This window comes from Engraulis encrasicolus, chromosome 1, assembly GCF_034702125.1.
Source record: "Engraulis encrasicolus isolate BLACKSEA-1 chromosome 1, IST_EnEncr_1.0, whole genome shotgun sequence".
In the NCBI taxonomy this organism is placed as follows: Eukaryota; Metazoa; Chordata; class Actinopteri; order Clupeiformes; family Engraulidae; genus Engraulis; species Engraulis encrasicolus.
Window position 1 is genome coordinate 39,682,043 of NC_085857.1, and position 27,840 is coordinate 39,709,882.

General features: G+C 41.9%; 1 protein-coding gene across 2 annotated transcripts in view; it reads right to left on the bottom strand.

The window, feature by feature from the left end:
• Positions 1-340: 340 nt before the first annotated feature.
• myh9a (myosin, heavy chain 9a, non-muscle) overlaps positions 341-27,840 on the bottom strand; it is a 44,154-nt gene continuing 16,654 nt past the window's right edge. For both annotated transcript variants that reach the window (XM_063202026.1, XM_063202034.1), the window contains exons 14-41: positions 27,052-27,225; positions 26,434-26,548; positions 25,908-26,098; positions 25,510-25,631; positions 25,277-25,346; positions 25,008-25,168; positions 24,790-24,898; positions 24,445-24,576; positions 23,728-23,934; positions 23,227-23,364; positions 22,063-22,186; positions 21,733-21,904; positions 21,161-21,373; positions 20,322-20,466; positions 19,543-19,749; positions 18,640-18,744; positions 17,754-17,906; positions 16,143-16,391; positions 15,110-15,322; positions 14,027-14,239; positions 13,172-13,333; positions 12,430-12,558; positions 12,034-12,122; positions 11,775-11,898; positions 10,920-11,128; positions 10,344-10,452; positions 7,617-7,789; positions 341-1,539 (exon numbers count right to left, since the gene is read on the bottom strand). In XM_063202026.1, the coding sequence (XP_063058096.1) occupies positions 1,431-1,539; positions 7,617-7,789; positions 10,344-10,452; positions 10,920-11,128; positions 11,775-11,898; positions 12,034-12,122; positions 12,430-12,558; positions 13,172-13,333; positions 14,027-14,239; positions 15,110-15,322; positions 16,143-16,391; positions 17,754-17,906; positions 18,640-18,744; positions 19,543-19,749; positions 20,322-20,466; positions 21,161-21,373; positions 21,733-21,904; positions 22,063-22,186; positions 23,227-23,364; positions 23,728-23,934; positions 24,445-24,576; positions 24,790-24,898; positions 25,008-25,168; positions 25,277-25,346; positions 25,510-25,631; positions 25,908-26,098; positions 26,434-26,548; positions 27,052-27,225 (4,317 nt within the window). In that variant the 3' untranslated portion in view covers positions 341-1,430. The remainder of the gene's footprint in view (positions 1,540-7,616; positions 7,790-10,343; positions 10,453-10,919; positions 11,129-11,774; positions 11,899-12,033; positions 12,123-12,429; positions 12,559-13,171; positions 13,334-14,026; positions 14,240-15,109; positions 15,323-16,142; positions 16,392-17,753; positions 17,907-18,639; positions 18,745-19,542; positions 19,750-20,321; positions 20,467-21,160; positions 21,374-21,732; positions 21,905-22,062; positions 22,187-23,226; positions 23,365-23,727; positions 23,935-24,444; positions 24,577-24,789; positions 24,899-25,007; positions 25,169-25,276; positions 25,347-25,509; positions 25,632-25,907; positions 26,099-26,433; positions 26,549-27,051; positions 27,226-27,840) is intronic.

Here is a 27,840-nt window from a genome sequence, read left to right on the forward strand (position 1 = left end):
TCTAAGTAACGGCCATGCACACTCCGAATAAGTAGGTCCATAACGGTTGCCTGTCGTTGACATTCATAAGCTTCCACCAAATTCACATTGCCTTCAACCTTACACCTGGGTCGAGTCTTCTGGAACAAGATAAATCAAATCATCTGATTGGTAACTGCTGGTTACCTTTCCATCTACTAGAAAATCTTTGGACACGCCTACCATTGAGGCCCTTGTTCCATTGGACACTTGTGTTTCACAGTAGCAATTTTAAGTGCCATATTAAAAGCAGGGCAGAGCACGGACACATTGTCTTTTCAATGATCAAAAAGTCATCAAGCAAAATTGAACGAAAAGCAAGTTACGTCATTATATATTTTTATTTATTGAAATGCAGATATACACTGGAATGGACCAAAAGATAAAATGCATAGGCCACAATAAGCAAAGTCACATATTGCTTTTTTCATATCTAAAATATATCAGTTGCAAATTGTTTATTATTATCATTATTTGTTGCACATTTAATAACTTGACCCCTCGACTTCACCAGCTCAAAAAATATAAATGGGAAAACTGTCGAGGGGCCAAACTTAGCATGAAGGGTAGCATAATACTGAGGAGATTATATGAATTCATATTTATTATATTTGCTTGTTAAAAACCGTTTTGACATTCAGCACAATAGAAATACACTGGCCTACAGCATACAACCTTCGGCCTAATGAAGCGCCAGTGTTTAAACACATAATGCACAACCAAAAAACATGTGATCATCCCACTCACCAAATTGCATTTAACAGAAAAAAAGTGAGAAAAACAAAAAAGCAAAACAAAAAAAGAACCTGAGCTCCTTAAACTCGGAGGGGAAAAAAGCTTAAGGCATACATGAAACATCAACTCCCACTTTAAACAGTAACAATTACCCATTTCTGTGTGCAAGTTGCTAATTTTGGTTATTAAAGATATCGTAAACACTAATTTAGAAAGTCTTTGAGCCTAAAGTCTAAGCCTCTAAAAACAAGAGGTAGAATGAGCAAAAGTGGTAGTACCCCAAGAAAACAATGTGCATTGGAATGTTGGAAAATCTATGTATATACACACAGTATACTTTGAAAATAGAAAAAGGGTGAATCAAATTGTTAACAGTAGTCATAGAGCAGTCGTTTTGACTTGCAGTTGTGACTTTTTTCCACCCCATAAAACATATTGAGTGCATGTGTTGCTATTTGCATACAGTGTACGCTATTGCTGACTGACGTCTGACGCTGTACTCCATTGCTTACTGGCAAGCCAACAAAGTTGGTTTCACCTTCAAGACAACGTTTAAAAAAATTGAATAAGGCTGTGGGATTGGGTCTATCGCACTGAAAATGCAATCTTAAAATGTGACCAAATCTCAGTGGTGAGGAGGGTTGGTGATGCTCACGCTCCCTAGCAGGTTTTTTTTTTTACTCGGGTGTAGCATCGGTAGGTTCACTCTTGACATCCCCTTCCTCGTCGCTGTCTAGACCCATGCGGCTGCCAATCTTCCTAACGTTGAGGGAGTAGTCCCCACGCCTGGAAAAAGAAAGTCAAGTCAAACGTAAGAAAATCAGTCATCTGCTTGTATTTAATCACCATACAGTACTTACAGCAGAGTACCGCACCATTTCAAGAAATAAGCCAATTTTACACCTCCCCTTGAGTTACAGTAAACGACTCCGTTTTACCTTACATCCAGGCATTCTCGAGTCTGGCAGTGTAAATTCTACCTCCAAGGTAGCATATATACACTCGCCTCCAAAAGAGTTGTCGCCTATCCATCTGTTTGGAATAACAGCTAATAACCTGACTTTCAATTAATCACTTGGCTTCAGAAGTCACTCATATGAAAGCTGCAACCCTCCTGAATGAAAATGTATGTACAAAAATAAATTTCATGCACCAACGAAAGATTGACCCTCTATTGAATACAGACAGGGCAGATTTTCACAAGACAAAAGTTTTGTCGCCTATCGAACATAATATGAAAATGAGCAAATAAGTCACTTCAAAACACTTCAAATACGCAGATTGGGTGTCATACTTAATCACTGAATCACTCTCACCTCTCCAGAAAATCAACATTGTCCTTAGGAGTATGTTTAGGGTCATTGTAATCATGGAAAGCAACACAATGAAAATCAATGGAGTTCAATGAGAGATGGTGACATATTCGCTATTCGTAGAGCAATACATGTTTAACTTCATGATTTAATCAATGATAAAAGCCCTCAAACACCTGCAGCATGCATGCAGCTCCTCATAAGAGCTGTATCTGTACCATGTTTCACTTTATGCACCATTTGTCTTTTTTCATATTCTTCATTTCCAACACCATATAGTTTTGATGCTGTCAGTTCTAAAATGGTTGATCTTGGGATCTTGACTTCAGAGTATGAGTCCCATTAGCCTTCATTTTTGTCAGAATTAGGCCTGACATACTCTTGGCTGGCTTTTTTGAGACAGGACAGTGGGAGAGACTTCTTTGGTGTTAAAGGTGAAGAATTTGGAAAAAATACATGGTGCCTTAAGTCAAACATGGGAGGGATACAGCTCTTATGTGGAGCTGCATGCATGCTGCTGGTGTGTGAGGGCTTTTATCATTGATTACATCATGAAGTTAAAAATGTATTGCTCTACGAATAGCAAATATGTCACCATCTCTCATTGAACTCCATTGATTTTCATTGTGTTGCTTTCCATGATTACAATGACCCTAAACATACTCCTAAGGCCAAAGTTGATTTTCTGGAGAGGTGTGAGTGAATCAGTGATTAAGTATGACACCCGATCTGCGTATTTGAAGTGTTTTGAAGTGACTTATCTGCTCATTTTCACATTATGTTCGATAGGCGACAAAACTTTTGTCTTGTCAAAATCTGCCCTGTCTGTGTTCATTAAACAGGCATGCAAACTGGTCAGGGGTGAAAAAGGTGACAAGAGCGCGGTGCGGCGCGATGCGGTGCACACGCACAAACGCAGTGCACGCGCGCAAACGCAGGTGCACACGTGTGTGTTGTGCGCAGTGGATGATCTTGTATAACAGTCTCAGACTAGGGGGGAGAGGATTTAGCTAAAACCGTCTTTAAATGATGAATTTTGAGCATACTGTAGTTATTAGCGACCAAGGGACAGTGAACATGAGAACTGCCAACCTTACTCCATGACTTAGCTGTCATGTCTGATGGGGGGTTGGGTAGATAGCTTGATAAAATTGGTTTTTATCATGATAGAGCAGTGGTTCTCATAGTAAGTTTCCCCAACACCCCATTGACCTCATCAAAACCCTTAGTAGGCCTATTAAAAAATAAAATAGGCCAAAATGCCCCCAAATGACACTAAGCACCCCTCCTCTCATCAGTCTCCTAACACCCCCTCAACTGCCTGGTTGTCATCTCATGCATATTTAATCATCATATTTCAGACAACTTGCAATAGGCTACAAAAAAAATCTTTGTCAAAGTTTGAATTAGCTACTGAAGTTTTACTCAAACTACTCAAATTTTAGCCTATTCACCTAGTATCTCTTTTAATGTCTTCCTGTAGAAAAAATGAGTAGGAATAGGAACGCTCCAACTTTGACCTGGAAAAAAGTATGTTTCACTAAATATCGTTCACTTTTTTAAGGTCATTTAGATATAGGCCTACAAAGGAATTGGATTAAACAAAAACTTGGAATGATTTGGCCAACTATTGCAATTTGTCCTGTGTCAAACGCTAGACTGACTGGCCCAGCCTTCTCTCTCCCTTCCCTCTGCCCGCAGCATATGCACGATGTTGCATGCCTCGCGTAGTCTACATGCGCTTTTTCACCTGTTTTTTTATCCATATTTTTTACCCGGTAGCTACTTTAGACTTTCCCCCCCCTAGCGCACTCTCCCGCTGAACTCTCCAAGTTGGATTCACTCGCGCAGAAATCAGATGTCCTTTGCATCGACTATAACCGGAGAACAAGTAGGCCTACAGCGAACGGAAACTGAACTATTCTACTGTTAGCGTAAATGGACATTTCAAATCAACAGAATACCAGGAACACGTGCGTGTAACCAAGCTTTCGGAGCTCTTATGAGAATACATTATTTTTCACGAGGGCAGGGAAGCTCCGAAGTCAAATTATCAGGCAAAACAACTAAACCAACTGTGAGGTGTGGGGTACCTGTTCACTAACCACGCAGACTTCCACGTTTAGAGCTAAATCCAAAGACGGCACATTTCAGGATTTGGGTAGGGGAACATGGTCGGACACAGCTCTCTATATTGTAGAACTAAAAGACATTTGATATAACTACGCTACGCAACCCAGCCGACCAGAAAACACAGGGTTTTGCGCTCTTTCCTTTCGAAGTATGAAGACAGGGCGGGACTTAGATTGAGCTCGTTCTTGTTATTGGCTGTGCCGACAAACAGAAATACTGTGATTGGTCAAAAGTCATTGTCGGTGGTGGCATCTCTCCAGCAATTTGCCATTGAGCTGCATGACATTTTCTGCGTAGCCTATACATTTCAACTCGCTCGACCCCCCCCCCAAATATTTTCTCCTCGGATCTGCACGATTCACAGAAATTACCCATTTTTATTTCAAAACGGCGAATTTCGCCGAAAAGCGGCGAGTTTGCATGCCTGATTAAAGGGTCAATCTTTCTTTGGTGCATGAAATTTATTTTTGTACATTCATTTTCAATCGAGAGGGTTGTAGCTTTCATATGAGTGACTTCTGAAGCCAAGAGATTAATTGAAAGTCAGGTTATGAGCTGTTATTCCAAAGAGATGGGTAGGCGACAACTCTTTTGGAGGCGAGTGTAGTATAACTGAATCGTATGGGAGCAGCCATCAGCGGGTCCCCTAAGATTCAGTGATAATTGCTGGCTTGGAACTGAAAGTACCATCAACAAACTAAGAACGGTTGGAAGAACTAAAGAAAGGTAAAACTTGATTATGTAACTCGATGGGAGGTGTAAAATGAGCTTATTTCCAGAAATGGTACTATGTCTGTAAAATAAATATCAAGTCGACATTGATAACTGTTGTCGAAGCATCGCTGCTAACAATCCATATTATATTATTGCGTTACATTATGTTTAGCAGACATATTTATCCAAAGCACCTTACATATGAGGACATAAAAACATACAACACTTGTGAAAATACAAAGTGCACAGGCCAAGTATATGGTTATTAGTGCTTTTTAGCATTTCATTTTAAGTGAGTTAGAGCTTCTTATAGCATGGATAATGCATAGGAGATTAGTGCATCAGAGTGTGGCGTTGTAGTAGTCAGACTGCAATTTGTAGTCAGGAGTAATCAGGCATGACACCACTGTACATCACACACTGTTTATTACTTTATTGTGTGTGTGTGTGTGTGTGTGTGTGTGTGTGTGTGTGTGTGTGTGTGTGTGTGTGTGTGTGTGTGTGTGTGTGTGTGTGTGTGTGTGATAGAGAGCTCTGACCTTGTGAATATATGTATGGTGAATATACTGTATGTGCAATGTATTTGTGTCCTCTGCTGTATTTATGTATGCTACTTGACACCTCAATTTCCCTCAGGATCAATAAATGATACACTACTCTCTACTTCTACTACTACTACTACTACTACTCTACTTCTCATCGAATACAGTGACAGCACTTCTTTATATAGATGCGCAGTGGTGCCATCTGCTGGTAAGTATCATGTAAGTATCAAGACACAACACAGACATTAGTGCACTACATAGTCATGAAAGAGAAGAGTCTTTACTAGCTTCTTGAAGGTTGAGAGAGAGATGATCTTAGTCTTCTGGTCTCTGATTCTTTGTTCCACCACTGAGGGACAACGACAGAGATCATTTTTGATGGGGTGAGGTGTTGGGGGGGGTGTGGGGGCTGGACAGGCTAGACAGTTTGTTTTGGAGGAGTGCAGCATTCTGGAGGGAAGGCATGGCTTTTGTATGGTCTTCAGATAAGATGGGGTGCTTTTTTTGGTGCGGGTCAGAGACTGTGCTTAATCAAGGCCACTCGATAAATAAAGGACTATGGGCTCTTTTAGGCTGATTGGCAGGTAGACCTGCCAGGATTGAGTTGCAATAATCCAGGCCATGACCATGGCGATATTACAAAAAATGCCAATACATACTCTATGCCAGTGGTTCCCAACCTTTTTCTTAAGGGACCCATGTTTTTACTATTGTAAGCTTTGGTGACCCAACCACGTGAGCGCCCGCACGAGACGGAGTCACAAGATGCCCTCTGTTTCCTGCGAAAACTAATTTTAGTTATTTTATTCCTCAATTCTTCTTCAAGTCTTTGGTCAAATATAGAATAAATGTTTAATGTAGCACTTACAATTTGTTGCTTCTATGCATTTATTAGTTAAATGCTTTGTCTTTTATTCAACATGGGCTATATATATATTTAAAATGAAACCCCTTAAAATCAAGAGGGCTCCGCGACCCCCTGTGGATCTTTGGCGACCCATTAGGTGGGTCCCGACCCATAGGTTGGGAACCACTGCTCTATGCAACAGGTCAGATCAGACCTAGTCTCTGACCCACAATCGATATAGGAGTCAGCCGTGCTACCAAGTGAGCTAAAAGCTAGGCTTCTAGTTGAGTACTACAGCTCTGGATGCAAGTCTGACTTCAACACGACTGCACACTCAAGTCTGGACAGAAGACCTTTTTTCGATCAGTCAAGATGGTCTTGGACTTGCTAGTAGTTGGACTCTGACTTGTCTCAGTCTCAGCTATTTACAACAATGGCTGAGAGACTTGGCCGCGTCTGAAAGCCAGTGTTCAAAACAAAATAAATAAAGAATTCTAGAGTGTTGTTTGATAACCAATCCCATATTAGGTAATCTTCACATGAACTGCATCTGTGTGCTCTTTAAAACGTTCACACTAATATCATTCATCGTTTTTCAATGATTTTCACACACTGACGAGGTAAATCAGTCTCGAATTGGACTCCGTCCTGACTCGGTGAAAATTGGACTATAAGCCTGAAGTGTATCTGTATGAGGCATCGGGAGGGGTGGTTTACTAGCCTTACTATATGATTAGAAATTTGACAACATTGAGTTCTCGCTATGGTGTCACAAGCATTTTGCAGGATTTTTTAACACTGAGTTCTATGGGAGTTGTAGCCTGATTCCTACCAGACCTCGCCGTGTGTGTAGCTCTGGAGCCCTCTGGTGGCGCTCAGCACACACGGAAGTCTGGGAGCATGTAGCAGGATTCCATTTCTCCACTCACAAAATAAATTCGGAGCATTTATTGCTTCAATATCAATGGCAGCTCACATTGAGGAGTCACAGGACATACTACAGACTATATTGACGCTTTGGAGATGAACAGAAAACATTTTTTGAAGGAATTTGTTGATATTTAAGCAATAAATGCTACGATTGTTTTTTTGACTTGAGAAATGGAATCCTGCTACATGCTACCAGACCTAGTAGTGGAGCTCACGAAACTGCGCGGAACTACAGGTCGGGCAAGAGCCAGGCAATGGGAGCTGTGGAATGTTCAAGTAAAATTCTAGAAGAACTGGGAGAAAATCCTTAATACTCCTCAAAGGGCTAGGTATGCCACACCAAGCTGTGCTAGCTAGCTACCGTCGGTCAGAAAGGCATACCTGAGTTTGCTCTTCAGGGAGCTCACTTCCCGGTTCATGGCGTCGGCAGACTCTGTGGCGTCGTCCAGTTCTCTCTGCAGTTTCCTGCGGTAGGCGTTGGCCCTGGTGGACTCCTCCTCAGCATCCTCCAACGAACGCTTCAGCTGACGCATACGCACATTAAGCTTGTCGGCCTGAAAAAAAAGGGGGAAAAAAAGATGGAGACCAAGGAAAAGGGGATTTTAGGTGGCATGGTCGCTGAACTGCAACAAATGGGAGCAACAACCAGGTATGCAGCCAACTGGTTAATGCATGCTGAAGTCCTCACTTCATACCTGAAATGCACATTATTATATGGTTGTGACGTCATCTGTCGAATGCTCCATTCATTTCAACGGGACTCCCCAACGTTCGGACGTCTGTTATTTTTCGATAACGGACGGGTTGGTCTATAACAGACCGCTGTCAATGGCAACAAGACTTTTCACTGCTAAAGCGACTTTTCAACAAGACTCTAATCAGCTGCTGTGATAGACAGCACCCGTTGTCCTGGCTACCGCTGTCAATGGCAACAAGACATTCACTGCTAAAGCCACTGGCTTGTATACAAGTCAGTGGCTAAAGCGAATGTTTCATATCACTCCGCAGGGGGTCCGGTCTTTTGTCACTCTAATCAGCTGCTGTGATAGACAACACCTGTTGTCCTGGCTAGCCTACCTAGCTGTTGCCTAGCGGTGTTCCACAACGGCACTGTTTTGTTTTGCGCAGCAACAATCTTAACATTAAATAGTTCTAAAGAAATGGCCCCGCATGTGTGAATCATTTAAGTATATCCATATAATAAGCGGGTTAACTTTCGGCGAGTCGGTCGCTTTGTGGAATAGCAGCACTTCAGAGAGAACAAGACCCCTCCGCTCCGCGTCGGGGTCTAAAGATTCTCTCTGTCGTGCTGCTATTCCACGGTAGCGACCTTCTCGCCGAACGTTAACCCTTACTTAATTGTCAGTCTATAATAACCGCCTATGGGCTTCTACAAACCCCAACTCCGATGAAGTTGGGACGTTTGGTAAACAGTGAATAAAATCAAAATGCTATCATTTTCAGAACATTCAATCTATTCATTAGATGGAGAATAGTGAAAAGACAACATATTAAGTGTTAAAACCGAGAAAAAATATTGTTTTGGGGGACATATGTACTCATTTCTAATTTGATAAATCCAACACGTCTCAAAACAGTTGGGACGGGGATCAGTGAAATTTAGTAAGCATCCAAATAAGATAAAACAACAAAGAAGAACATTTCAAAATGAATTGTACTGACGGACAATATAGGTGTCCAGGTATAAGATCATCACAGAGAGGCTGAGTCACTCAGAATTAAAGATGCAAAGGGAATAATTACCATAGTTATTACATACATTTTTGAATTCCCTTTGATTTACCACGATTGAGTGTATATAAGACATATTTTTGTTAATAAAATCATTGTATAGGTTCATTACATCATGAAATATATATTGGCTGTAGTCTCACTCTAATTCCTGGAGTGCTAGAGCTATTGAAAATTGACTATATTAAGAATGCTTAATGCATGAAAATGACACAGGGGTTTAACATTCTCCTAAGCACCTGAGCTCACTTGAAATAGACCCAGAAGACATGGGAAACTGTCCTTTGCTTACAGAAGTCAGCAGAAGTTGTTGAATTCCATTCTTTTTGACAATAATAGAGCATTGCACATCCTGTGCTACAGTGAAAATGGACCATCCAACTTGTGTTAGTGCTAGCTTCAAAAGTCAGCCTCCATGATGGCATGCGGATGCAGTAGTGCATTGGTTAAGATGTTCTCACTCATCTGTAGAGTTAAATACAGTGCTGAATGGTATAAATGGGTTTTAAACAGCATGAAAAGCCACTCATGCATTATATTTTGAAGGGAGATCTTCGATTACTGCCACATAGTAAGGTCAAATTGCATTATCTACTATGTTTTAACAGTTTGGCTCCATCATAAGGACCAGCATGTGATAAAATGGTGGGTTTTTGGTCAAGACCTGTCACACTGTAAGCACTACAGAAAGGAAAACATTGCAAAACATGACAGGGAATACACCCACCATTTAAGCTGGTGAAATCATGTCCAAGATAGGAATTAACACTGTTTATTATATAAAATCATCTCATCGGTTAATGTATTTAACTGTTAAGTGTTGTCTTTTGTTTTGTTTTTAGTCTTCCTCGACATTTGCTGCCATTTATTGTCCCCGTCCCAACTCTTTTGAGACGTGTTGGATTTCTCAAATTAGAAATGAGTACATATGTCCCCCAAAACAATATTTTTTCTCGGTTTTAACACTTAATATGTTGTCTTTTCACTATTCTCCATCTAATGAATAGATTGAGTGTTTTGAAAATGATAGCATTTTGATTTTATTCACTGTTTACCAAACGTCCCAACTTCATCGGAGTTGGGGTTAGTACTAATTGAGCCCAATTACTGTGTATGATATAAATACCACTATTCCAATAACTACTACGAATATCATACTTACAGGAATAATTTGAATGGAATACACCAAAAATCTTTAGATGTAAGCAACTCGATGACTTGAGGTTTCGTTCCTCATCCAAACTCTTGGTTAAGATTGTCATTAGTCAAGGACATGTTATTCACAGACACCTTTGTGAGTACCAAGTTTCTGTGACCTACAGCCAGCCAACAACACCCTCCCTGACGGAGACTGACCTGGTCTTTGTACTGCTCGGTCTGGCGTCTCTCGTCGTCCACCTGTAGGATGGCCTCCTTTAGCCTCTTCTCCGTGCGGCGCACCTGCTTAGAGGCCCCTTGCCTCTCTCTGGAGACGGGATAAAAACAGAGGCGTCAGGACAGGAGTAGGAGGAAATTCATGAAAAATACAAAGAAAAGAAAATGGAATATCATGTATTAAGGTGTTGTACACCTCCCAGGATAAATAGCTTTAGTTATACACTGACATGAAAAATAATTAAAAATGTTGAGTGGAAAGCATTATTGTACTGCATCATTATTGTATCTAATTGAATCGCAAAACAACTCTTAGCTAGACTGGAGGTCCCCTTGTGTAATCGACATGACTGCCCGTCAAGGCCAAATTGTCAAAGTGCCAAAGTGATACTGCAAAAGGTACTATTCTTATAAAATGGAGCAATAGTGTTCCATCTAAAAAAATGAAAACTCTAAATGTCAACTGCAGTAGAGGGTCATGGAGGCAAACCAAGCAATCAATGTACGATCACTGGTGGACACGGACAGTGACAGCTGTGCACTTCAATCATGTCTCACCTGATTTCAATGTCAAGCTGCTCCTCGAGCTGTGCGATCTTGGCCTCCAGGGCGGCGATGCTGTGCTTGTACTTGGACTTGACGGTGTCCTCCATCTCCTGCAGCTTGAGCTTGAGCTCCTTGTTCTGGCGGTCCAGCTGCGAGCGGGACCCCTCCAGCATCTGGCTGTTGCTGCGCTCCGACGACAGCTCCGTGGTCAGCTGGTCGGTCTGTAGTGGAGAGAGGTAGGAGGAGGCCACATACATGAAAGAATTTCATCAGTACATCTTAGAAGTATGACATCAGAAAGCCACTGAATACTTAAAGCTAGGTGGAGGAGAGATGAGTTATGGTGGATGTCAGAACTTTATCAGGCAGAGTGCTGATCCTATTCATGTAGTACTTCTAACAGGTCTTCAGCAAAATGGCTTTACTGGACTGCAAGCTTTCGGTCTAAGTGCATGAATACATTTTCTAAGCAGGACGTAAACAAAAAAAAAATCTTGAATTCAATGTCCATTCAACACTTCAGCTAGTCAGATAAATTCTGAACTGCATTAATACAGAGTACTTGATGCCACATTAGGCCTTTTAGCATGCATACAGGGTTATGGACAGCAAAGCAAGATCTAGCATTTCAGCTTACACCGTAAAATATTGCAGCCAGGTAAACAGAAAAAAGTAAGTTGCCCAGCCACCTTAAGTTTGTAAGAAACTTAACAACTGAACTGCAAGTAGGTAAGAGCCTCAAGCTGAGTTAAGTTAACTTACAAACTTAAACGTAAAAAAGGGAAGTTTCCCCGCTGTAATAACTATGTAACTATGTAATAACTAAACATTTTACAGTGTACAGTGCGATAGACAACAGTGCTGTACCTGCAGAGTGGCCTTCTTGAGGCGGTCGTTGACCAGCTCCGTGTTGAAGTGCTCTTCCTCCAGCTCCTCCTCCAGCTGCGCGATGCGAGCCTCCAGCTTCCTCTTCTCATCGCTCAGCAGAGAGCTGAAGAGAAAAAAAAGACAAAATGGGGAAGAAGACAACCTCAGCAAACGGCCCAACTCCAGCTAACCAAAAACATTCATACACAAACGAGACAAAAAAAAAATTGTGGCGAGCAACATGAAGGTCATTTCTCACTTCTTGCTATTCTGGCTGGTGACCTCATCTTGCAGCTCGTCCCTCTCGTTCTGAAGCTGTTTCTTCGCCCGCTCGGCTGAGGAAAGATCCTGGCGGTAGAACAAAAAATATATTAAGGGTGAACTTCGAGACGCTCTAAAGCAAGTCAATTTCAACACAACCATACAGTTTCGAGAGTTCAAGTTTGTAATACATTGTACTGTATTCATACATTTTTACAAGACTTAACACGACATAGCACACTTCATTTCACTAGTTTATTTTGACTGACCTACTACATTTTGAAGATGGTAATCATCATGTTTGTGTATTTTAAAGAAGTGGAAACTTATTAGATGAGCTTGGGCATACTCAGCATGGTATGAGCGGATGAATCTCATTGAGTGCAATACAAACCTCTTGGAACTGGATGTTCTCAGCCTCCATGCTCTTGATCTTGCGCTCGTTCTCCTTGGCCTCATTGAGAGCCTCGTCCCTGGACATGCGCATCTCCTCGAACTCTCGCAGCTGGTCTTTCATCAGAGCCTAAAGTGGTGAGAACACAAGCACAAAGATGGCCGAATAACATGAACTGTGTAACATGGGGTGTGAAAGAATAGCTCCCTCCCGTTGCTGTCCAGAACTTCCGTCCTCATGCTCGTCGTCATGATGATGATTGATCGTCGTCGTAGGACGCAACGATTGTCCCATCGAATCTGAGCATCTATTCTGCCAGGGACTTCTGGGGTCCATTGCCTTTTCCAAACTCCTGCCTTCGACTTGTGCTTGTGGCCTTGCGCTATACTGATGCCCCACCTCCGTGCAGAAAACAATAAAAGTTTCCCCGCTGTCCGCCTAGGCACAGCAACTTTTGAAGGACTTTTCCCCATTTAACACCCCGATATCAAATGAGAAAATTACGTTTGAATTGTGCTTTTGTAAGATATTGACTTAAACTTCACAAGGACACAAGCGCAAGGGAGGACAGGAGATCACATATCAAAATGGACCTCTGGTCAAGATGGCAGCCAAAAGGCGGTGATGTTCATTCCTTCAACATTGGCCTTGTGCCTCAGCGTCACTCAAAGGAAACAACTGGAGGAGGGCTGTTGAGACTAACATGAAGTCACCATGTATTGAGACTTTCAATGCTACTGACCTGCAGTTTCCTGAGTTGTTTCTGGGCCTCATCACGAGCTTTGTTGGCGAAGTCGATTTGAGCCTCCAAGTCCGAAAGGTCGAGCTCTAGCTTCTTGCGGGCGGCCAAAGCCTGAGAGCGCTGCTTGCGTTCGTCCTCCAGCTCCAGTTCCATCTCCCTAACCTATTGATAGGAGTGAAATGACAGTGGTTAATATGCACGTGTTCTTGATAAACTGCAATTGGCCATGAATAATTTCCTGGTTAGTTATAGTTGGTCATGCATACAGTAGTTTCTTGGTTAACGATGATTTGTCAAACATTATTTCTTCTTAAACCATGTTATTTCATGTCATTCATAGCTTTAGAAAGCCTAATTCAAACCCCTCCAAGAAACTAACCATCCATGGGACACAAGATTGGAAAAGAACAACGATGGGGAGTCTAGGGGAGACCTTTTTGGACTTCCATTTATTATTTTTTTCCCATTTTTTTCCATCCATGGAGCTCTTCGGCTGTAAATAGTTTATTGTAAAGCCTTCCGAATAGGGCTGCACAATATAGCGAAAATGTATCGAAATTGCGATATTAACAGTGGCGATATGCATAGAGCGAAAATGACTTAATTATCGCAAACAAGTAAAACATTTCTGTGCAGTCCAATCACTAGCTGAATATCAACAAATGCGCAAGAAGCTCGCCATGACCAAAGCCACGCCACCCACACAGACCGACAAACAAGTGAAAAGAAAAACTCGGCTACATTTCTAAATATCGCTAAAATCTCGTTAGAGGTATTGCATGCTGTTGTCGCATATCGATTTTTTTTCTGATATCGTGCAGCCCTACTCGGAACACGGCGCAGCACTACACGCACCTGCTTAATCAGCTGTTTCCTCTTCTCCTCGCCCTGCTCGTCTCTGCCCAGCAGGTCCCTGTCAAACTGTGCCTTCATGGCCTGCATGTTGACCTCCAGGCGCAGCTTGGCATCCTCGGTGAGCTGCAACTCGTCCTCCAGCTCCTCCACCTGCGTCTTCATCTCCTCCAGCTGCTGCTCCATCGCCCTCTTGGACCGCTCCAGCTCATGGACCTGTCATTTATAGAGGGAAGAAGAGGGGTACCAATAGTTAAAGGTGCACTGTGCAGGAAATGGTCAAAAAAGGTATTGCAACTACGCTGCTTATTGAAACGGGGTTGCCCATTACCAAATTTGATCTTCCTGAAAGTTTACTAAGTAATAAACTCATATTTTCTAGTATGGGCCAAGTACAGTCATTTTTGCAGCTAAAAATGTGTATTTCTGTAAATTCAAAATGGCGGACCATGGAGATCCTCCTTTTCATGTATGAAAAGTGCAATTTTCCCAGTCATAATGAATACTTAGAATTTGATGGTGGTGGTAAGTATTCATGAAAAAGGTAACATTATTATCAGAATTCATGCTACCTATTCACTAATCAACTAAAAATCTTACACAGTGCACCTTTAAGTTAAAGCGCCACAGCTACATTATATACAATAAGTTGCAGGGCAGCTGTGGTAATGGTTAGGGAGCTGGACTGCAGTTCACAAGGTTGCAGGTCACAGGGGCATGTAGGATGTTGTAACTTTTACTTAGGGGAAGTTAGGGTTGCACCCACAGATAGCACATTTTGTCCAGAGAACTCGACAAAAGTCCACAGAGTACAATCATTTTTGCTTCTAAAAAAGCCAGTGCTGAAATGTGCTATGTTCTTACACCCTTTCCAGCACTCAGATGTGACCGCCTTCTTGTGCTTCTCAGCTCATATCCATAAAATCATGGGTTTTGTTTTTTTGATAGTTGGTAAGGAAAATTCAGTTCCAATTGAATCAATGCAATCACATGGGCACGTTCTCCGCATTCTCAAACATGAGCACCATACATTATTGTGCTTTTCGATTAGTAGCATACGTTTTGTTGTTCCAATTGTACACTTACACTCTTTCCGGCATCATCCTTAGAGGACACCAGGCCCTCGTTTTCGGACTTGAGTGCCCTGTTGGCCCGCTCCAGCTCGTCCTTCTGGTCGGTCATGGCCTCCAGCTCCTTGGTTACGGTCAGGGCACGCGTCTCCTTCTCGCGAGCCTCCGCCTCGGCACGGTCGCGCTCCTCGGCGTACTTAGCGGAGATGGTTTTCTCTTCAGCCAGCATCTACAGAAACGGCATACAGTAGCAAGCGGTTATATAGAGGACATGCCTTTGCCTACTTGGCAAAATTTGCTCATGTTATGACAAAACATTTTTTAACTTGTGAGATCAATAATATACAAAGTTACGTTCACATGATGTTTTCCAATGAGGACTGATCAAATCTGCTTTACATTTCTGCTTCAAACCTGAAGATTTCAATTTACATTACCAAACCTTAGGAAGTATGAGCAGCAAGATTAAAAATGGGGAATTGTCATTTTAAATCGAAATGTAACTTCTTTTAAAGATATGGCTAAACTCAAACCTTCTTGCCAAAGATTCCAGAGGCACACTGCTGGTATAAAGTTAAAAAGCCTTTAATTAGACAGGCTGACGTGTTGCGACTACTGTCTTCTTCAGAGACACTGGACACCTGCTTGGCAGAAAAAAGTGAAGCAGCACTCCTTGACGACCAGCACTCACAAGTGAAAAGTTGGCTTTTTAGTATCTGAAATTTAACTTCTGAAAAACAAAACAAAAAAACACAAAAAAAAAACAAAAACAAAAAACAAAGCACCTGGTCGAACTTCCTCTGCTTCTTCTCCATGTGATTTTAAATTGAAATTTTACTTATTGGGCCTATACTACAAATCCGGTTCAGGAGTAAACCAGGTTATACTACAAAGCTGGTTCAGGAGACGTAAACTAGGATAAGTTAAGAGGTAGTGGAGTGAGGACTCTTCTATTAGATTATTTACCTCTTAACTTAATCTGGCTTACTCCTGAACCAGCTTTGTAGCATAGGCCCCTGAAAACAAAACACAAAACAAAGACAAAGCACCTGGTCGAACTTCCTCTGCTTCTTCTCCAGGTTGGCCACCATCTGGCGCAGGTGGTCGTGGTCCACCATCATGTCGTCCAGCTCCTGCTGCAGCCGGTTCTTGGTCTTCTCCACCTTGTCGTTGGCCAAGTTCTTCTCGTCCAGCTGCTGCGTGAGGGCCTCCATCTCGCGCTGCAGACGCTTCTTGCTCTCCTCCACGCTCTCCAGCGACTGGCACTCCTGCTCCACCTTCTTCTTCATCTCAGTAAGCTGCACATAGAAGATACAGATAAGATTGGAAAAAGATTAGATGCGTAATTGAAAAAAAAAAGAAAAGAAATTGGGGGTGGGGGGCTTTTGCCTTTATTTTGATAGGACAGTGTAGTAATGACAGGAAGCGAGCTGGGAGAGAGAGACAGGGAAGGGTCGGCAAAGGACCTGAGCCGGACTCAAACCCGGGTCGGCCACATAACAGACGAGTGCCCTAGCATTAAGCCACGGTAGGGCCATAGATGCTTAATTTTTTGCGATCGGAGTAGATTTCGATTCAATTTTTTGCATTTGTTACACGGTGCTCTTACAAGTAAAATGACAGTTCAGCATCTACTCAGAATTACTGTGTGGGATTAGATTAGGATTAGATTAAATTCAACTTTAAATTTCAGTTACTCCATTTTCTTACATGTGCATTGACCGTTTCATTAACGAGTTATCATATAAGAAATGTAAATCATATAATCAGAAATGTAAAAAGAAGAAAGGCGAACAGGAGGTCCCATTAATATAGCACATTCTGTACATATTGACTTCTGCTTAAGTGCTCCCATGCAAATCGTTGCAGAGATTGTGTTCTAACTTGTGTAATGATGGAGTACGCAAACACTTTTGCTTTAAAAGAATGAAGATATGGGAAACACTGATCACTCATTACTGCTAATCTTTTTCTTTTTTGGAGTGACGTTTTACGTTATTCTAATTAGATGCTAATCTGCGTGTATGTAATATATAATATTTACAGACCACAACGGCATTATAGGAAATACAGTATTTACAGGATGAATGCTGTTAGTTATAACTAGTGCAAGTGAATTAGACCACAGCAACAATTTCAGATGCATGAGTATACTACATTCATGTGTATATTTAATTTTCAGTACAACTGCCAGGAGGACAGACTGTAGCATTGGCAACAGCCAGTCCCCATCACAGACAAACACAAACAAAAGCCAGAGAAATCACTCTGGTATTCATTCACGTCCTGCAGAGGAGAGATTAGGTCTAGCATTTTCGAGCTGCCAGACAACCGTGCCAGTTCTGGTTTCTGCACCTCTCAATCCGAATGACTTAACGTGTTCACAACAAAAAGCAGAGGGAACAGTTGGGCCAAAGTTCATTTTTCCCTCAACGAACCATGACAATATCAGTAGATTCATCACACAGAATATACTGTAGTATGAAGGAGAGTTTCTCACTGGTAAGGAATGGCACCATTCCGGGGTGCATTTCTCGACAGTATCGTTACTTAGTTTCTAATTGGGACAACCTACTCAGTGGTTAGCAACGACACTTTCCGGAAATGGGGTCCTGGTCAGCCTGACGACACCTGTTGCTGTCGAGTGCTGTTGTGCTCACCTGAGACTGTGCGGTGTACAGTTGCTTCTCCACGTTCTTCTTGGCCTCCTCCTCCTCCTCCAGCATCTCCCGCAGGTTGTTCTGCTCGTCCTCCGCCTGTCGCAGCTTGGTGGACAGGGACAGCTTCTGTCGCGTCTCCTCATCTAGGAGGGCCTGGGAGGAGGAACATGAGAGGAGGTGCACAGAATGGGGGAAAAACATCAGAGCGATTTAACATAAATGTAGAGTAACATTTATTAATCCTGGAGGAAATTAAGGCATCAAGCAGCTGCATAGATAGATCCAGAGGGAAAATAAATGTGAAGTGATATTGGCCAATGTGTTGTGTAAAGTCTGTTTCAGTTTAATCAAGTTCCATGATCTATCCAAAATGTCATATGTGCAAAGCCGAGTGAAACACTTATACAGTGTTTGGGTTTGTCAATTGTCTAAACAACTAACATTTTAAAGAAATGTGGTCAAATTGGCTCAGCACGATGTTAAAGGGACACTGTGCAGGAAATGATCAAAAAAGGTACTGCAACTATGCTGCTCATTGAAACTGGGCTGCCTATTGCCAAATTTGATCTTTATATGAAAGTTTAATAAGTAACAAACTAATATTTTCTAGTATGGTCCAAGCACAGTCACTTTTGCAGCTAAAAATGGCTATTTCTGGAAATTCAAAATGGCAGATCATGGAGAAGATCCCCCTTTTCATGTATGAAAAATGCAATTTTTCCAGTCATAATGAATACTTAGAATAAGGTGGTGGTGGTAAGTATTCATGAAAAAGGTAACATTAGTGAATGGGCAGCATGAATTCTGGAAATAAACAACTACAAATCTCACACAGTGTCCCTTTAAGGAAAGCTTTTTGCCTTTAAACAACCGACATGTTTCATACCTGCACATCCTGAAGCTGGGACTCCACAGCAGAGCAGTCCTTATTAGCTTTAATGGACTTGCTCTCCACCTCAGTCAGCGTGCTGTTCACACTCTCCAACTCAGCCTAGAAAAAAAGACAAAGAGAAACACACATTAGGCCACCTTGACATGATACCACCCATCCATAGCCAGTGGTTATCGTACACTGACCAACACCCCGCACACAACTGCCCCATCCCCTCAAAAAATCATCGCAAAAGCATTGAAAAACACCCATCATTGCTGATTATTACAATATTAAAATTGTATTAGCAGTTTTTAGTGTGGTAATGGCACAGAATTAACATGTTAAAGGGACACTGTGCAGGAAATGGTCAAAAAAGGTACTGCAACTATGCTGCTCATTTAAACTGGGCGGCCAATTGCCGAATCTGATCTTTACATGAATGTTTACTGAGTAATAAACAAATATTTTCTGGTATGGTCCAAGTACAGTCATTTTTGCAAGTAAAAATGGCTATTTTTGGAAATTCAGAATGGCGGACCATGGAGAAGATCCCCCTTTTCATGTATGAAAAGTGTGATTTTTCCAGTCATAATGAATACTTAGAATTTGATGCTGGTGGTAAGTATTCATAAAAAAGGTAACATTAGTGAATGGGCAGCATGAATTCTGGAAATAAACAACTAAAAATCTCACACAGTGTCCCTTTAATAATATTTTCGCAATGTCTGTTTCCCTGCTGATTAAGTACAGCGAATACCATTTTATTATTTCTATTCCGTGCCATTACCACAGTATTACAATAATAAAATGGTATTAACTGTTTTTTAATCAGCAGGGAAACGCACAGAATGGTAATAGCACAGAATTAACAACATGTTAATAGCGCCAAATGTCCGTTTCCCTGCATCCCCTCACCTGCATCTTGGCCACTTTGCTGGCCAGCTCCTGCCTTTGCCGCTCACTCTCCGTATGCTTGATCTGGATCTCCTGGAGCTGAGACTCCGCCTTCTTACGTCGGTGCTCCGAGTCGTTCTTGCTGTCCGACAGCGACTTCAGCTCGATCTGCAGCTCGTTGCGCTCGCTTTCCAACGCGTGTTTGGTCTTCTCCACCGACGCCTTGTTCTGTTGTGAGGGAGAAAAGCAGATAACCACGTCAATAAAATATAATCGACGTACCGTATATACATTGACATTAATGGTTACCAATACCACTTAGATTAAGCAGAACGCACAGATTTATCAGTATTGCAGTAAATGCTTTCCACAGCATAAATCATTTTTTTATATGCAAGAAATATCAAAACATATGATAGTAAACATTTATAAGGTTACTATTTTTAAGGTTACCATTTTATATCTGCCCACCCTACCCCACTGTGGTAGCCCATTGCATATGATATCTACATGTTTGATCATGCTTCGTGCTCTATTGTTTGTTTGTTTTTTTGTTGTTGGTGGTTTTATGATGCGTGCCTGCCTTAGCATAGTTGCTAAATTTAATCAGTTGTCCTAACTCTGGCATATATATATCGATACCTATTTTCTACCGATGTACTAATTAATGTGCATTGTCCAAATGAAATGAATGTCATGCAGTTCTCACCCTCTTGATATCCTTACATATCAGTATTACAATAAATGTTTTGCACAGCATATCATGGTTGGTAGCTATTTGCAGTGCAGTGCTCCCTCACCCTCTTGGCCTGCTCCAGCTGCTCGTTGATCTCGTCGAAGGCCTGGTTGTGCTTCTGGCGCACGTCGGCCAGCATCTGCTCGTGGTTCTTGGCCTCCTCCTCAATGGACTTCTTCAGATCGCTCACTTCAGACTCACGCTTCGCTCTGCAATGCATTAGGAAAACAAACAAAAAAAGAATGATGGTTCACACATATGGTCACGGAAAAAAAAAAAGTCCAACGTTGGAAAATGTTGGAGTAAAGATTGCAAATACAAAGGATGCGTCCACAATCGTCTTTTTACAAGTTAGTACCTATGCTAATGAATCACAATTTGCAGGTAAACCAGCTAATAGTTCACCTGTAGACGTTGTGTCGAGAAGAAAATGGCGCCGATTATTCGCCGACTCACCAATACCTCAAGGTTAACAAACCTAGGGTATATTTCATGAATTCTGTTCAGTAGCAAACTATGTTAAGTTAAGATACCTTTGCTTAGCTGGTTTACCCCTGGAGAAATAGTGGAAAGCGTTTGCACTTGGCAGACAAGGTCGTTTAAGGGTGGAGTAATAAAGTGGATTCAAAACACGCCCACCCAATGCAAAAGAGTGTGCTCAAGTTGGGTCTCCAAAGGGGGCGTTGTCCCCTCCTTCTTCTTGTCAAACACCTCAAAAATAGAAGAAGTACGCTACCGCCATCTACAGCACTAAAGGGACTCCATTCATTTTCAACCTCAGGACTCCGAAGGTCTCCTAACAGAAGGTCTCCTAAAAGGGGCCTTCACCCAACATAAAGTGGATACCGGAAAATAACTAGAATGACGTATCTTTGTCTATAAGATCTCTGGTGTGATTATTACCTGAGCTCCTGCTGAGCCACGGTGGTGTCCAGCGTGTCCTCCAGCTCGGTCTTGAGGGCCTCCAGCTCCTCTGCCAGGTCGCGGCGGTGTTTCTCGGCTTTGCTGCGGGCACTGCGCTCCAGCTCCAGGTCCTCCTGCAGCTCAGACACCTGGGCCTCCAGCTCGCGGACCTTCTTCTGGGCGGTGTTCTTCAGGGCAGCCTCCTCCTCAATCCTGATGAGAGGAGAGGTCAGAGGAGATCATGGAGTCAAATGTTAAGGGAAAACTTGCATACTCATATCCTCCTGTTTTTTTTTTTAAACATTTTTGAAAAAAAGTCACAAGTTCTACAGGAACACTGGTCATGGGAGTTCACAATATCTTCAACACAACTCTAGCATGAAGAGAATGGTCAAAGAAGGGACTTTGGCAGGTTTGATGAAATGTCAGATTCCCAAAATAAACTGGAACATCTTTGGTGAAATACAACCCTTCCAGTGTAAAGTTGCATTGAAGTAAACTGGCATCTTCATTGTCATCAAGACCAATGCAACCATACTCATTGGTCTTCATCAGGAGTAATGTAACCCCACCTGGCCAGAGCAGCCAGAAGCTCCTCCTCCTTCTTGGCCAGCTGGGCGCGGAGTTCAGCGATCTGAGCCTGCAGGTCTGCGATCTGATCGTGCAGCTCTGCTCCATCGCCCTCCAGCTTGCGGCGGTTCTTCTCCAACTCCTGACGCTGCTTCTCTTCCTTACGCAAACGGTCTGGGAAAAAAAAGAAGAAAAGAAGAGAGAGTTTACAAAATGTACATTTGAAGTTAATCAATGTACACTAACTCTTGACCGTAAATATCAAGTAGCGAAAACGGCTATGGACTGCGTCAGAGATGGTCATGCCATACAATCTGGTTTTTAATAATCACCTTCCAAGTCTGTTAGCATGGCCTCGTGTTTATTCTTGAGCTTTTGAAGACTCTTGGATTTCTCCTCCTCTTCAGCCAAGATTGTGGTGACCTCCGAAATCCTTTCCTCCAACTGTTTCTTTTCCTGTCAATTGGGAGATGAAGGTATGTGTGTGGGTTATACATAGATGAGGTTTATATTGTAACCTGATGAAAGTATTTAATGTTGTAATAGAATAAAATGCATACGCCATCTTCAGATGGAGGCATTTCACACTGTCTATGTGTAATTGTCTATGTCTTATTGTCTAAGACAAAATGTATGTTATTTGGAAAATGTAAAAGGGACACAGAGGCTTGTATTTCAATTGAAGGAGTGAATATTGAGAAAGTTTCTGAAATAAAATGTCTTGGGGTATTAATTGATAAAATAAGCTGGAAACCTCACATCAAGTACATACAAGGTAAGATATCAAGGAGTATTTCAGTAATAAATAAAGCAAAAATGTCTTTAGATTTTGAGTCACTTTATATTTTGTACTGTTCTTTAGTACTTTCTTATTTGACTTACTGTGTGGAAGTCTGGGGCAATAATTACAAATGTTCATTACACACAATCACTGTTACTCAAAAAAGAGCCATACGTATTATTCATAAAGTAGGATATGGAACATACTCATTCATTATTTATAATGTCTAAAATCTTAAAATTTGTTGATATTGTGCAATACCAAACAGCACAACTAATGTTTAAGGCAAAAAATAATAAGTTGCCCAAAAACATACAACAATTGTTTAAAATTAGAAGACGTGCAGTATAATTTAAGAAGGACGTTCAATTTCAAAAGGAATAGGAATAGAACAACAATGAGGGGTTTTTGTGTTTCAGTTTGTGGAGCGAAAATGTGGAATGCTTTAAGTGTGAAATTGAACACATGCTGTAGTATGCATCAATTTAAGTCAACGTTTAAAAGAGCAATTTTTTTATTTTCTTGTGTACTTCTGAAATAAATCAATCAATCAATCAAATCAAAAGTCTATATCCACACCTAAAGTTTATGTCTATGTCTGCATGGGAAAGTAAGAAACGTAATTTCAAATTCTTTGTATGACCAGTGCATGTGAAGAAATTGACAATAAAGTCGACTTGACTTGACTTAATTTTTGTAAAAACACGTCACCAACCTTGTTGAGCTTGCCGTTTTGATCATCCAGCACCATGACGTCCTCCTCGATCTTCTTCATCTTGGCGTCCATGGTAACCTTCTCCAGCTGCAGCTTCTGTCTGGCCGCCTCTTCCTCATCCAGCTGCTGTTCCAGCTCCTACAGGGCAACCACAAGAACATTTGGTAATGGGATGTCATTCAGTTTCAAAATGATCATAACTTTATCAATCCATTTGTGTGGGTATAATAACCAAACAAATGACAGATACTAACAGTATTTTGAGCAATTCTGATACTCCACTGTCAAAAATACACAGCCCTTCAGATGGTGGAGAAATTTTTTTTTTTATATATCCTTAACAGAATGACTTGCACAGTACATTTGTGGATTAAGTAGCAGTAGAGTAACATTTCTTAATCCCAGAGGAAATGTCATATTTAAGGTGATTGGTGATTCTGAATTGTTTGAGTTTGTCGTTCCCAAACGTCAAGCAATGGTCATCAGCTGGGGGCGACTCACAGTGATGTTCTGCTGCATCTTCTTCTTCTCCGCCTGCATCTGGGCGACGTGCTCCTCTTCCTCCTCCACGCGGGACTCCAGGTCGTGGAGGATCTCCTCCAGCTCCTGCTGCCTAGTCATCAGGCGACCCCGCACCTCCTCCGCCTCGGCACACAGCTCCATCTCGGCCTGCAACTGCTCCTGGAGCTGCATCTTTTCAGTCATAAGCTGCAGGGGGAGGAGGAAATGGAGACATGAGAGCTTATAAAATATGGAAATATAAGATCGAGGTTAAAGGAACAGTCCACCCATTTTAGATTTTCTCATATTTGCAGTATTTCCAAGCATTATTCATGAATGTGTGCATCATTTTCTTCTCAGTGTCTTCAGTTCTTAGAATTATTGGATCAGAATTATTAGCATAGCTTAACATAGTCATTGGAAGTAAATGCGAACATTAGCATCAAGCCACAAGTGATCACAGGACTGCATCCAGATAGTGTAGCTGCGAGCAACTGAACATCTTGAGCAGTAAACAACTAGTGGTTGGCTTCAAGCTCAAACTCTTTGAGAACTTGCTCAGACCTGAACCACATAATACATTCATTCAGGTCAAGTGATCAGAGTAGGAATGACCTGGGTTGGCTTTCTTTCCCACATTTCACATTTGAACACGCCAATGCAGCATCAAGACGTTACTTGTGTCTTATGTTCTAGTGAGGCTAGATGGGGCCATACCTGTTCTTGTTTGGTCTCGAAGTCCTTTAGCTGTTGCTCGGCCTGCAGCTGCATCTCCTTCACCTTCACAAGCTCTTCCTCCTTGGCAAACATCTCCTCCTCTTGCCTGGTCACCTGGAGCAGGGGCTTCACCTACAGGAGAGGGGAGGAATCAGACAGAGTCAGATTATGGCTATATCCTCATGCTGAAAAGAAGTAGACGCTCCCAACGAGAGAGTTTTGAACACGTTTTGAACAGCAAAGTGTCAGGTCCTCTCTTCTGTGGAAGCATGAGGATGTAAGAACACTGTGTGTCAATGAAAAAAAAACAAATCATGAACACAATGGCTAGCTACATGGTCTCACCTTTGTGAAGAGTCTCCACCACTGCCAGTTCTTGAGTTTGAGGTAGGCAGCACAGTTCCTCTGGATCACCCTCATGGCAGTCAGCTGCTGCTGCCTCTTGGCGAAGGCCCTGATGCGGGACAAAGACAGCGGTCACTCTCCAATAAAAATGAGCCATTTAGACCAACAGAGATAAGGAATTTTTAAAACAATTGTTGCATTGTAGTTTTCCTGCGTACTTGCGAGCAACGTATCCACGGCACCAGGCTTGGAAACTCATTATGACATCAGTGATCTTGATGTCCCGCTCCTCTTCAAGGTGGGCGAGGACGCCGGCACGGAAGAACACTTTGCTTTGGCCGACCCGGTAGAAGTTAGGGTCCAGCTCCAGAGCTTTGATCTGACATGTGATGACAATGATGAAGGTGAAAATGAAATGAATCATGAAAAACAAAAAACATACAGAAACAGATGAAAGGCAGACAAACAAATGATGACCATTTCTCACCATGAGTACACACGCCTGTTTGCCATCCATGAAGCCCTTGGGAATTGCGCTGGGAGTAAGGATCTCATACCTACATGCGAGCGTTAAAAACACAAATGATGCACAATTCAGCTCAGGAAGGAAAACATGATGATAGTAATGGATGCTCAATTCACCTTGTTCAAATGGAAGTCTAACTCATCTGACAGGGGTACAGAGATAGAGCATTTCTGTCAAGAATGGTTAAAAAGTACCTCTGTCTGAACTCCTGAAAAACGATTCTGTTGGGGAAGCCTTGTCTGCAGATACGGATGCCCTCCAGCACACCGTTGCACCTCAGCTGATCCAGCACCAGATGGGCCTCCAGTTTACCAGCCTGAATGAGAAGTTCATGTCAGGATTGCAATCAACATAAACAACTCCTAACAAAGTTCAGAAATGTTTGAGAGTGGGCTAAACTGGAGAGATAGCGGGCTGAACTGGAGAGAGATTTAACAGAGATCCACCAGCAGAGTGAAGTGGAAGTTGTTAGTCAACGGCCTATGTATCCAAGAGGAGCAAAAAGCCTGACTAAAGTCTTCAGTTCACCTATTTATTAATTTCAAGACGGCAAAATCATCAGCCGCGGTTTGAGAGTTGATTGGACTCGTACCTTCTTCTCGTGGTTAGGGATGATGCAACGGACAAAGTTGGGGTTGGTGTTCCTCAGGGTTGTCATCAAGTTCCCCAGCTGTTCCTTGTAAAGTTGGCCCACAGTTCGGAACATTCCCTTACGGGTCTTAAAGCCTCCGACCATGGAATCCGACATTCCAGCCACCTTATCCAGCCCAACGATGCGGTCCACTGTAAGACAGAACAAAGAAAGAAGAGCAAAGATCACACGAAGAGTCACTTCATTTTAAAGTCCCTATTAGTTTAATTAGTTATATTACATTATATAAAACAGCATGTAATATTCTGTACGTGCACAGTAGAATTTTGTTAATTGTGCTCTACATGTGTTTTTGAATTTGCACGTTATATGACAGACACACTAAAAAGAAATCATTAACTAAGCTGTGTTGATATATTCACAGTTTATTTTAACTTATTAGTGGTCCAGCGGTTTCATATTTGTTCACTTTAGTGTCAGTTGCATTCGCAATACTGATGCTGAAATGTAACCATGATAAACGTACCATCTCTCCACAGATCTGACACAAACTTGTCAGAAGACTGGTTAAGCAAAGACACCACATTGTCATTGAGGGGGTCCATGTTCTTCGTCAGCCACTCATTTGCTTTGTAGTCCACCTGAAAATGAAAGCACAAGTACCCTTTCAGGAAAATAGTGCAGTTTCCCTCAGGGTTTATCAAAGTGTGATTGGCTAGACTAGAGAAGGACCAAAGGGTCCCTTAAAATCTGTAAGCATCATAGGTCTGCACGGTTATGGAAAAAAAGGATAATCACGATTATTTGGATCAAAATTGAAATCACGATTATTAAATAACAATGAAACAACTGATTTTTTTTACAGAATTTTCTTTTAAAATCACGAAATGAAATGAATAACCAAGAATGAATAATATATGGGATGAACAAAATAAAACTGAATTGTAATAATTATGTAGATGACAATAGCCAGAAACACCGGCCTGTCAGCATGTTCTGGATTCAAGGACTATTGCTACGATTAAATCTCGATTGAAGTCACGATTTCGATATCACGATTAAATCACAATTTACGATTAATTGTGCAGCCCTAAAGCATCATCATCATCGTTGCAGATTGGGAGTCTTCCGTCCTGTAGCCTACCTTTCCGGCATAGTGGGTAATGCAGAAGTCTGCGTCGTCCTTCAGTTTCTTGGGCCTGTGGAACTTGGGGTGGTCACCCAGCTCTTGGCACACCTTCTCCACAAACGACTTGTCTGTGGCCTTGGGGAACCAGCACTCCTCATCCAGCAGAGCCAAGATGCCAGGAGGACCGGACTAAGTAGGGTTTAAGTAGAGTAGAGTAGAGTGGAGTAGAGACTTTATTTATCCTGATGTAGACCAAGGTGTTTAGTAGCCAGCCGCATAGTGCATTGTGAGACATATCATGCATATTGCCCTAAATTGTACAACCAAAGAGAGTAGATTAGAGTAAGATACTTCAAGCCGGTGCATTTCCTGGATCCTTGTGGTGCAATGATACAGTAAGACCTCCTTGTTGTGGTGTCATGTGAACGCGGTTAGGAGACCTTTGGAAGCTTTAGGTTGAGCATAAATGTATTTCCCTTGGTTCTGTAGATGGCGATAACGCACATCTTATGAAAGCCTTCACCAAATGCCACAGACAGAGGGGACAACGCCCCCTTAGGAGACCAAACTTGAGCACACTCCTTTGCATTGGGTGGGTGGAGTTTGCATCCCCTTTCTCTTAACTATTCTCTTTGGTACAACTGTACACACAGACAAAAGACATATCAAACACATTGCATGCATCTGCAGAGACAAAAGTGAAAAGATAATCATCAATTATTACCATTTCTATAGCAGACAAAGGGCCATAATTGTGAACATTTCTAAAGAATCAAAAACGGAAGCCAGAAAACAGCCACAGAA